This window comes from Podarcis muralis, chromosome 2 (assembly GCF_964188315.1).
Source record: "Podarcis muralis chromosome 2, rPodMur119.hap1.1, whole genome shotgun sequence".
NCBI lineage: Eukaryota > Metazoa > Chordata > Lepidosauria > Squamata > Lacertidae > Podarcis > Podarcis muralis.
Genome location: NC_135656.1, coordinates 122,031,417 through 122,043,639, shown reverse-complemented (window position 1 = coordinate 122,043,639; position 12,223 = coordinate 122,031,417). Strand labels below are relative to the sequence as shown.

General features: G+C 43.5%; 2 protein-coding genes across 2 annotated transcripts in view; one reads left to right on the top strand and one right to left on the bottom strand.

Annotated features, from left to right (window-relative positions):
• LOC114592563 (uncharacterized) overlaps window positions 1-12,223 on the bottom strand; it is a 400,972-nt gene that overhangs the window by 106,335 nt on the left and 282,414 nt on the right.
• LOC144327076 (vomeronasal type-2 receptor 26-like) lies at window positions 3,483-10,407 on the top strand. Its single transcript, XM_077925291.1, has 5 exons — window positions 3,483-3,767; window positions 4,840-4,935; window positions 6,616-6,747; window positions 9,157-9,283; window positions 9,497-10,407. The coding sequence occupies exons 1-5, from the start codon at window positions 3,483-3,485 to the stop codon at window positions 10,405-10,407; spliced, it is 1,551 nt and encodes a 516-aa protein (XP_077781417.1).

The window sequence follows — 12,223 nt, the reverse complement described above, 5'->3', positions numbered from 1 at the left end:
AACATATATGCTGCGCACAGGGTCTGACATTTTCTTCCTTTTGTGCAGAAGTAAGTGGATTTGGCTCTGTGTAAGTATGCTCAAGGTTGCACCACTGGAATATCCAGTGGAAAGGTGTATATATTTCAACTTAATTCACTTTGTTTTTGTGACCACTTGTTGTAAATATTCATCTCCCTGTTTCTGCCTCTGAGCAAAACATAGCAATTCCCTTCCCTGATATATAGGGAAGTTCCACAGGAGGTTTTGCAATTCAGCATTTTAAACCTTAAACTCCCAATGTATTGCTTCTAACCCTTTTTTGTTTTTGTAGATCCGCAAAATAACCTGCTTCTAAAGGTATTAGGAAATTGAAGACGAATTCTGAAAACTTAGAGATGTTCTATCTTCCATGTTCTTGAGTGGGAAGATGGCCTGAGCTAAAAGGGGCTACACTCCTCTGGGTGGATGAGGTCCACAGCTTTGGAGTCCAACAACCTTGTCACTGGAAGCGCAGAATTCACTGCTCACATTAGTGCTTAAAACCCAGTGAACTAGCATGGGAAAGTGCTAGTGGATAATAATAATAATAATAATTTTATTATTTATATCCCACCCATCTGACTGGGTTGCCCCTGCCACTCTCTGTATACTTTTATCTTTACAAAGTTTACTTCTATGACCAGAAGAACTGTATTGTAGTAGATGAGTTCATGATGTACCAGCTTCTCTTAAAGTTTTTACATATAGTGTATTTATGCTTTCCACGAGACAATAAACACTCTACACTTTGAACTGAACCAAGTGGCAAATGAGTTTTCTTAAGCAAAAAAACTCTGGAAAAGGCTGACCAATAGAAAGCAGGAAAACTCTGATATTCTGCTAGACAGCAAAGCTACCACTCTGCTGAACTAATCCCCCTATCATGGGCATAGCCAGGTGGGTGGGGGCTAGCTGCATAAAGTCTGGTTGCATAAAAAACCAACTCCTTTTGAAATAAGGCATTGTCTGGACCCATTGTTCAAAGCTCTACTTGCAGAACTTTCTTCAAAACAGAACAAAATCTTCCTAGAAATGAAAGAAAATTCCAAACAGACCTATAAGAAAATATATCCTTTCCTTACAGCCTCCATTTTTGCTTGAGGTTGTTCACCTGGAGAACTTAATTTACATCCATACTCTCACAGAACCTGGGAAAAAAGACTCTTTCAAAATGGCGATTTGCAATTCAATACCTTTGTCACTTGTAAGGGATGTGGGTGGTGCTCTGGTCTAAACCACAGAGCCTAGGACTTGCCGATCAGAAGGTCGGCGGTTCGAATCCCCGCAACGGGGTGAGCTCCTGTTGCTTGGTCCCAGCTCCTGCCAACCTAGCAGTTCGAAAGCACGTCAATGTGCAAGTAGATAAATAGGTACCGCTCCAGCGGGAAGGTAAACGACATTTTCGTGCACTGCTCTGGTTCGCCATGCTGGCCACATGACCCGGAAGCTGTATGCCACCTCCCTCGGCCAATAAAGCGCCGCAACCCCAGAGTTGGTCACGACTGGACCTAATAGTCAGCGGTCCCTTTACCTTTACCTTTACCTACCTTTGTCACTGAATCTAAGGTTAAACACTCACATGTTAGCTACCAGAAAACCATAAGAGTCCATTATCATCCCATCAAAGCAGTTCATAGGCCCATGTGCCCCCAAACCACATCCCTGATGCCAACAGGGATCCCTTCTCCCATCCTTGACATTATTTGTGAAAGAAGCACTATGTTGTAGCTAGTAGAATAGGTTGTGGAGTGTGAGCAATGGGACTGCCTCATGGGTTTTCAAATGGGCACATAGGCCCAAAAAAATGTCCTGAAAAAATAGCGTGATCCTGGCTTATCTGGTGGTGTATCTTAAATAAAAGTCATTCAAGGATCACTTTCCCCTCTGACCTTTTCCACAACATGTCGCCACATCAGTGAGATCTTGCGAACATAGAATTATCGAGTTGGAAGGGACTCCAAGGGTCATCTAGTCTAACCCCCTGCAATGCAGGAATCTCAGCTAACGCACCCAAGACGGATGGCCATCCAAACTCTGCTTAAGAACGTCCAAGGAAGGAAAGTCCACAACCTCCCAAGGGGGACCATTCCACTCTCAAACAGCTCTTACTTTCAGAAAGTTTTTCCTGATTTTTAGTTGGAGTCTCCTTTCCCTTAACTTGAAGCCACTGGTTCAAGTCCTACCCTCCAGAGCACCAGAAAACAAATTGTGATGTTTTCTTCCAGCTCTGCAGCTGCTGCTCAAGCTCCACAGTGATTCCAGAGATAATTATTCCCTGCAATAATTATCATAAACATAGTGATTGATTTCTTTTCTTCTTGGCAAAACTCAAGCAATATACCCACTTTTGACACAAAGAACAGATATTTCAGAAATGAGAGCTTGAAATGCCTGCTGCATATTTAAAGACCTCATGTGCCATCGAGGGCTTTGACTTATATTCCAGGCAGGCAGGGATTCTGCCAGTGTGAAAGTGTCATTTCATCCCTTTCCTCGCAATGTCACTGGGGTCTCAGTTTTGCTGGAGATTTTGGGCTTCATGTAATTCGCTTCTTGCTACGTTGAGAGCAGTGAGGACAGACGAAATGGCAGGAGGCAGACCCAGAGGGATGCTCTTATTGATGTTGCTGCTGCTGCTGCTGCTGCTTCCCTGTGCAACCTCTGGAATATGGAAAGGAAAATGCCCATTGAACTTGGAAAGGGATAATCCAGGTGCAACGAATTATTACGAGCCAGGAGACCACCTGATAAGCGGGGTCATATCTACATTACAAATATTTCATCCTGAACACAATTTTCTCACAGCCCCTACATTTTCTTTCATGTGTAAGCTGTACTTTCCCCGTGCAATTTCTGCATAGCAGACAAAAATTGTGATTAATGAGTCGGCATATGCGTAGCATCTTGTTTAATACTATGATGCTCAAGTGTGATTGTCCAAGCCTGTCATACTTATTTGCCAGGGAGAAGTCCTGCTTTCTAGAACTTGCACACTGAAGACACAAAATATATGTGCATTGCTTCCCTCCTTTCTTTTTTCCACTGGAAAAAAACAACTTGAAGGTGAATCATGAAAAGTCAGAGATTATCTGTGTCCCAAATTCTTGACACTGGAGATGTGAAAATGGCTTCATCTCTACTCCCCTGAAAGGATCAGGACTATAGCTATTAACTTGTAGCAATCTATTTATTATGTTAACAAGTAATCACGTAGAATTGGGTCTAGAAATCAACTGGCAGCCAGTACAGTACACCTGCCCTGCTTCTCTCTCCCTTCAACTGAGAAGCAGCCGTTCACCTTCCAACAAACCCACAGATGACTGATTATGTGATGAGGACGCTCTATTTTGCTTCATTCTAGTGGCTGAAATTTCTTACAGGATTAAGAAAGCAGGGACTTGACACTTTTCACTGAATGGAGACTGACTGGAGGCTTTATAATTTGTTGCAGGGTAGCAGGTATGGTAGCATACTGGAATCTCCTGTCCTTCATGATCGCCATCCATGAGATTAATCAGGATCCCAGGATCTTACTCAACATCACCCTGGGCTATGACATCTATGAGAATTATTTCGATACAAAGACGACCTATGATGCCATGCTAGATCTGCTCTCTCCTGGGAGGGCCAATGTCCCAAACTACCACTGCGGTAGAGAGAAGAAGCCGTTGGTTTTCATTGAAGGGGTCAACTCTGACACCTCACTCCAGATTTCAAATATGCTGGAAAGCTACAAAATCCCCCAGGTATGTATACACTAGCATGGGCAACATGGAGAGAACAGCCACTTCTTTGAATAGGAAGCAAATTATGAAACTCACTCCCAGAGGAGGCAGTGAAGCTTCTAAGAGAGGATTAAACCAATTCATGAAGGCAAAGGCTATTAATGGCTGCTAGGCATGATGACTGTGATCTACCTTCCTAGTTGGAGGCACCAATGCTTCAGGGTGCTGGTTGCTGGGAATCAGATGAGGGCAGAGTGCATTTGTGCTCATGCTGTGCTTGCTGGTTTCCTACAAGCAGCTGGTTGGCCTCTGTGAGAAGAGGATGTTGGACTAGATGGGCCATTGGCCTGATCCAGGAGGTTCTCCTTATGTTGAAGGATTTGTCCTGCTGGGTGAAGAAGGGTTTCACAAAGAAAGTCACCATCAGAGTAGTCTAAAGTGGGATTAAGCCTTTTGCAAGGACAGATGACTCTCAGAAGCGGCAATAAGAAGTTCAGTACTGTGAGCTGCTTTAGACTTACAAAGGGAGAAGGGGCTTTCTCCTCTCTCCATCTGGCACTTTATAAGTAGACAAAGGAGGTGTTCATGGTGAGTTCCGGCACCTCTTTTTATAGGAAAATAGCAGTTTACATGGGGCATGAATCCTACTTTGGTGGGACAGAAATGCAGCCTCCAGAAGACACCTCAGGGATGGCTTCACACAAGCCTATTTTGGTAACCTGCTGTGATGGAGAATAAATAAATATTTGGCAGAAAAACAAATCTAAGGAACGAAACTCATGTGAAACTAACACGCAGGTGATCTAAAAATGGAACCCTCCCCCGAACAAAATAATAACAGTAGAAAATACAACATATCTTTACTCTACATAGTCTGTACCATTGGGTGTGGTAACAACATTCAGGGAGAGAACGATGTTGAAGACATATTAAATTGTTGTCTATAATGAATGAATTGATTTATTTCTGTCACTGACAAGAGCGTATTGTTGCCCAAAGTGCCCTACATCTCCTTTACAGAGAAGCACAGCATAATATGACCACAATTTCCAGTTGACCAAATAAACCCTCTATATCTTCCTTTTCTTCCTAGGTCAGTTATGCTTCTGTCCATCATGCCCTTGACAAAACACAATCTCCTTTGCTCTACCGAATGACCCCAAATGAAGAACCCCCAGGCTCAGGGATTGTCAGGCTACTCCTGCATTTCAGGTGGACTTGGATCGGGCTCATAGCTCCTGACTCTGACAATGGAGAAAGGTTTCTGAGCACCCTGGCATCTACGCTTGCTAAGGATGGTGTCTGCGTTGCCTTCTCACAAACCTTTTCACGAGACAATCTGTTTATAGCAAAATGGAACGGAAAGCTCTGGCAGAAGATTTCACTTTCCATGGACAGGCGAATCAACGTGTTTCTTTCCTATGGGGAATCTCAGTCCACCATTGAAGCTGCAGTTTTACTTCACATAGTGGGCGGAACCCTGGAACCAATTACTGGGAAAGTTTGGATCACAATAGCTCTCTCATATGTCAGCTCCAACATGTCTCCCAAAATCCTTAAGAACAAGCACATTCATGGATATTTATCTTTCTTTATCCAGAGCAAAAAAAGATCAAAACACGATGGTAATCTGCCAGTTTATGACACCATTAGTGATTTCGATAAATTTTGGTTTCAATGCTATAATTGCTTATATTCAAAGCATTTGTTTTCTGTGAAAGGCCAGAAGCGATGCAGAGTGAAGGAGAACCTTTCAGGTTTCCCTCAAGAAGTCCTTGAAAGGAGCCTGTTTCAGGACACCTACAGAATTTACAACACGGTCCGAGCTCTGGCCCATGCCTTAAATGCTGCGTACTCCTCTAGACCCAAGAGGGTGGTGATGGTGGGACAGAACAGGTTGCAAGATGGAAAAGTCCAACCATCACAGGTATTCATTTTCCTTCTCTAATAATCTGGATGGATTTTGTTCCATTTTAAATAACGTCCGGTTCAATGACAGATTTGTAGGTCCATTTCCTTTAATTAACAGAAATTAGGTAAAGGTAAAGTTACCCCTGCCCGTACGGGCCAGTCTTGACAGACTCTAGGGTTGTGCGCCCATCTCACTCTAGAGGCCGGGGGCCAGCGCTGTCCGGAGACACTTCCGAGTCACGTGGCCAGCGTGACATCGCTGCTCTGGCGAGCCAGAGCCACACACGGAAACGCTGTTTACCTTCCCGCTAGTAAGCGGTCCCTATTTATCTACTTGCACCCAGGGCTGCTTTCGAACTGCTAGGTTGGCAGGCGCTGGGACCGAGCAGCGGGAGCGCACCCCGCCGCGGGGATTCGAACCGCCAACCTTTCGATCGGCAAGCCCTAGGCGCTGAGGCTTTTACCCACAGCGCCACCCGCGTCCCTTAACAGAAATGAACCAATCAATAAATAGAAATAAATAAGGTTATAAAATACTGTAGGTAAAAATGATTGATATGGAATTGATAGGCCCTTCAATAGTTACCTTGATCTGCTGGACTATGGACTGTAGCAATAATAATGTGATCCTTTCAAAGAGAAGACTAAAGATTTATCAAATGGAAATGACATTTCGGAGAGCTGCGCAAAGCCTGGAGAGCGAGAGGGGTCAGTGCGCACCGACCCCTCTCGCTCTCCAGGCATCAGCAAACGTTTGCATTCACCCCATAGGATGCACACACCTTTCCCCTTCATTTTTGGAGGGGAAAAGTGCATCCTATGGGGCGAAAAATACGGTATATTGGGAACATTAAATAGAAAAACCCTCCATGGCCACTAGGTGCCTTGATAATATGTGAAACACCTGGGTGGGAATAGCCAACTTTCTTAAATGCTGTGATCTTCTCTGTCATTCTAGTTTCACCGTTTCCTGAGTGATTTTCAGTTCTACAATGCTTCTATGGGTGGAGCATATTTAGATGACAATGGGGACCTGACAGCTGATTTTGATGTGGTGAACATTGTGATGCTTGCCAATGACTCCCTTCACGTAGGGAAAGTTGGGAGTATGGAGAGAGAAGGATCCGCAGACGTAAAATTCACCATTGATCAGGATGCCATCTTGTGGCCCCTTTGGTTTAATAAGGTGGGTTAAATCATTCAGATACATTTGACTATGATCCAAAAAAGAAAAAGAAAACAGAGGATATTGGATTGAAAGGGGCTTTTAGTTTTGTAGGAAGAGTCACTCCCACTTCAACTCCCAGAGCATATTTATGAAAGTAATATTTTTTGCCTCAACCTGCATCACTTCACACTTGTTTGCTTTGAATTATATTTCCCAATTTATTGCTTAATCCATCTACAGATTGACTATTGTTATTTAATATTTTATTGGCAGCCACCCAGCGTGGCTGGGGAAACCCAGCCAGATGAGTGGGGTATAAATAATGAATTATTATTATTATTATTATTATTATTATTATTATTATTATTATTATTAATAATAATAATCACTCAAGTTTAGAGAGGTTCTTTTGGAGGTCTTCACAATCTATTTTTGTTTAAAATTCCCTGAACAATATAGGAAATGTAAAGTTCAATCAAGTGCAATCCAGTCAAATCCAACTATGGGGTGTGGCACTCATCTCTGCTTTCAGGCCAAGGGAGCTGGCATTTGTCTGTAGACAGATTTTCTGGCTCATTTGGCCAGACTGACTAAACCGCTTCTGGCGCAACAGGACACCAGAGCGTACGGAAATGCCGTTTACCTTCCCACAGCAGCAGTATCTATTTATCTACATGAACTAGTATGCTTTCAAACTGCTAGGTGGCAGGAGCTGGGAGTATTGGCTCCAGTATTATTACATAGATAGACATACCTGTGGGAAGGTTTACTTTAGGAGAGTTAAAAATCCCTTAGAATCCCTCTATAGGAATACACACACAAATCTGATTCTTGTAATATAAAACTATTTTACTCTCAGATTCATTCAGGTTTACAGAAGTGTACCTGAAGGCAGGTTTAGGTTACATAACAGGCAAATGAACTATACCAGAGGGAAGTTGGTCCTAAGGTGACTGCAACTCAGCAGTTATCTTTGAAAACTACCAGCAACCGGGGGGGGGGGGGCGCTAGGGGCGCCTTGGAAGATGGCCGACAATAGCATCTATCCGGCTCGCACGAGGTAATTAGAGGCTGATTATGGGGAGTATATCAGTCTCCCTCATCTTCCCAGGGGGTGGGAAGATGCTGTACTCGCCCGCGGTTGTCCATAAATCACCCTCGAGTTCGAAAGATGGAGGGGGTGGGGACACTGCGTGGAAAGCCCTTGTGCGAGCTCTGGAACTCCCGGACGCTACTTTCAGGAGCGAAACTAGTTGCGTTGTTTAAGAGAGAGAAAAATTGTTGAAGTAAATGCACATGCTTCGAGCAAGGTCAGGAGTGTATTATCTGCTAAATAAATCTACCACTGAGAAGATTGAGCGATGGTACGGAATGAACAAAGGATTACATCAAGGAAGCACAGCCATGACAGTATGTTGAACGGAGCGGAACTTTCTTCTTTTTCAATATGATTTACCTAACAACCCCCCCCCCCCTTGAAGAACTGTCACAATGTCTGATAGCAAGTGAGATTGAAAAACAAACTGTGTGGAAACAAAAAAATGTTAATAAAAGGTGTTACTCTGTGAAAGATCTGGAAAGAAGGGAGGCTTTCTTGTTGCGTAGTTATAAAAGCGATCCACCATTAAGAGGCAGACCCAGTTGCAAGACTTTCAGTTTTAGGGGGGGTGAGCCACTGTTCTGCTCTTAGATTTGGATCGTAAATCTGAAAGGGCAATAACCCTTCTGGAAAGACTGATATAAGGTGCAAAGGGTCTGGGGAAATTAAAGAGCGGACGCCGAGACTGTATTTCATCGGAACTGGCTAAAATGGCGACTGCCGCTTGAACAGGACTCTTAGAATCTTGGATCTATGTGAGATGAATTACGGGAGAGCATTACAAAGTTCACACAGGAATATAAACAAGGCTGTTTCTTTCAACTCACTTGTGGAGACAACTCGGAGGTTATTAAGAAGAAAAAGGATAATGACAAGGAGATGAGAAGATAGGAATGTGAACACCAAAGTAGCAGAAATACAAAGATGATTGGACTCCTACCGAACTCAAAGCATGGGTACCCCTCACAATTTTTTTTAATTTGGTTTAATGTTTGGACTTTGTGATATGTATTGATATAATTTGAAATAATTAATATGATAGGATATGATTGGTTTGGTAAATGGAAACTTAATAAAAATTATTTGCAAAACTACCAGCAACCGACAAACTGGTTGTCACAGCAACCGGTGAGAACCTGGAGGCCGTTAGTCCTCTGTCGGAATGTTGCACCTGACTGCACCGTTACATCCCACAATACTACTAACTCCTGACCATCTTTCTTTATGGGCAGACTGTCCCTCAATCCAGATGTGCTGAGAGCTGTCATATTGGGGATGTCAAGGTCATCCGGGAAGGAGAGCCACTTTGCTGCTTTGATTGTGCTCCCTGTGTAAAAGGGACCATCTCCACTGTGGAAGGCAAGTGAGAGAAGGAATAGGGCAACTTTTGTAATCTTGTCCAAAACAGTATCATTTTATTTCTCCCCAGCCCCAATAAAACCTTTACCCAAGGTTGGGATATCTGCTTTGCATGCGACAGATTGCCAATTCAAGTCATAGTATCTCCCGCTGGGGCTGGGAATGTCCCTTGGTTGAGACCCTGGGTACTGAAGTCACTCATCTTCCTTTCAGATGCAGACCACTGCACCAAATGTCCGGAAGATCAGCACTCAAACAAGGACCGAGATCAATGTGTTCCCAAGATTATCACATTCCTGTCCTATGAAGACTATTTGGGGATTCTCTTGTCTTCCTTTACCTTGTTATGCGCCTTAATCACATGCTTGGTGTTAGGAATTTTCATTAAATACTCAGAAACTCCCATAGTCAAAGCCAACAACAGGGACCTTTCCTACATCCTCCTTGTATCCATCTTGCTCTCCTTTTTGTCCTCCTTGCTCTTCATTGGCCAGCCAAGAAAAGCCACCTGTCTACTCCAACAAATGACATTTGTCCTCATCTTCTCAGTTGCGGTCTCTTCTTTGTTGGCCAAAACCATTACTGTTGTGCTGGCTTTCCTGGCCACAAAGCCAGGGAACAGGGTGAAGAAATGGCTGGGGAAGACTCTGGCCAATGCTGTTGTCCTTTCCTGTTCCAGTGTCCAAGTTCTCATCTGCACCACCTGGCTGAGTACCTCTCCTCCATTCCCAGACTCAGACATGCACTCCCAACCTGCCGAGATTATCCTGCAATGTAATGTAGGGTCTTCTGCCATGTTTTATGGTGCCCTCGGCTCCCTGGGCTTCCTGGCTGCCATCTGCTTCACGGTGGCTTTCCTAGCCAGGAAACTGCCTGGAGCCTTCAATGAAGCCAAGCTGATCACCTTCAGCATGCTGGTCTTCTGCAGTGTTTGGGTGTCCTTTGTTCCCACCTACCTGAGCACCAAGGGGAAATACATGGTAGCCGTGCAGGTCTTCTCTATGTTGGCCTCCAGTGGTGGGCTCCTGGGCTGCATCTTCATTCCCAAGTGTTACATTATTGTACTGAGGCCTGATCTGAACACAAAGGATCACCTGACAACAAAAACAAAAGATGGAATTTGATTCTTAATGCACTTTTCCCACCAAGGGAATCTGCGCGCAGCACAATACTTATGAGAAGAAGCTATTTCCCTTTCAGGTGTTTATTATGATCTGCTCTTGTAACTATTTTTTAATCTATCCAAAACCTAACATGTCATTTCCAAAGTGAATGCGCAGTCATCCCAGGACTGTCAGAGTCCCTTTTGATTTAATGTATCACTAAATAGGAACCCCTTTTCAGAACTTGATTTTTAAAAAAAACATCTTAATATGCCCGGGTGATCTTTATATCTATGTCACCCTGACCACTGTTGCATGATCTTTCCCCCCACAAATAAATTTGTATATGTAACATATATGCTGCGCACAGGGTCTGACATTTTCTTCCTTTTGTACAGAAGTAAGTGGATTTGGCTCTGTGTAAATATGGGTTAGGGTTAGGGTTTAAACCTTAAGCTCCCAATGTATTGCTTCTAACCCCTTTTTTGTTTTTGCAGATACTCAAAATAATCTGCTTCTAAAGGTATTAGGAAACTGAAGACGAATTCTGAAAACTTAGAGATGTTCTATCTTCCATGTTCTTGAGTGGGAAGATGGCCTGAGCTTAAAGGGGCTGCACTCCTCTGGGTGGATGAGGTCCACAGCTTTGGGGTCCAGCAACATTGTCAGTGGAAGCTCAGATTTCACTGCTCACGTTAGTGCTTAAGACCCAGTGAACTAGCATGGGAAAGTCCTAGTGGATTATTATTATTATTATTATTATTATTATTATTATTATTATTATTATTATTATTATTTTATTTATATCCCACCCATCTGGTTGCCCCTGCCACTCTCTGTATACTTCTATCTTTACAAAGTTTACTTCTACGACCAGAAGAACTGTATTGTAGAAGATGAGTTCATGATGTACCAGCTTCTCTTAAAGTATTTGCATCTAGTCTGTTTATGCTTTCCACGAGACAATAAACACTCTATACTTTGAACTGAACCGAGGGGCAAATGAGTTTTCTTAAGCAAAAAACTCTGGAAAGGGCTGACCAATAGAAAGCAGGTAAACTCTGATATTCTGCTAGACAGCAAAGCTACCACTAATCCCCCTATCATGGGCATAGCCAGGTGGGCAGGAGCCAGCTGCAGTTACGGGTTGCATAAAAAACCGACTCCTTTTGAAATAAGGCATTGTCTGGACCCATTGTTCAAAACATTACTTGCAGAACTTTCTTCAAAACAGAACAAAAACATCAAAGATACACCCAAATAATTCCATGCAATACGGAATATTGTGCAAGTCCATATCTTAGAAAGAAAATAAAATTCCAAACAGACCTATAAGAAAATATCTCCTTTCCTTACAGCCTCCATTTAGCCTGAGGCTGTTCACCTGGAGAACTTCATTTACACCCATACTCTCACAGAACCTGGAGAAAAAAAGACTCTTTCAAAATGGTGATTTGCAATTCAATACCTTTGTCCCTTGTAAGGGATGCGGGTGGCACTGTGGGTTAAACCACAGAGCCTAGGACTTGCTGATCAGAAGGTCAGCGGTTCGAATCCCCGTGACGGGGTGAGCTCCCATTGCACGGTCCCTGCTCCTGCCAACCTAGCAGTTCGAAAGCACTTCAAAGTGCAATTAGATAAATAGGTACCAATCTGGCGGGAAGGTAAACGGTGTTTCCGTGAGCTGCTCTCGTTCGTCAGAAGCGGCTTAGTCATGCTGCCCACATGACCTGGAAGCGAGATGAGCGCTGCAACCCCAGAGTCAGTCACGACAGGACCTCATGGTCCGGTCCCTTTACCTTTACCTACCTTTGTCACTTATCTAAGGTTAAACACT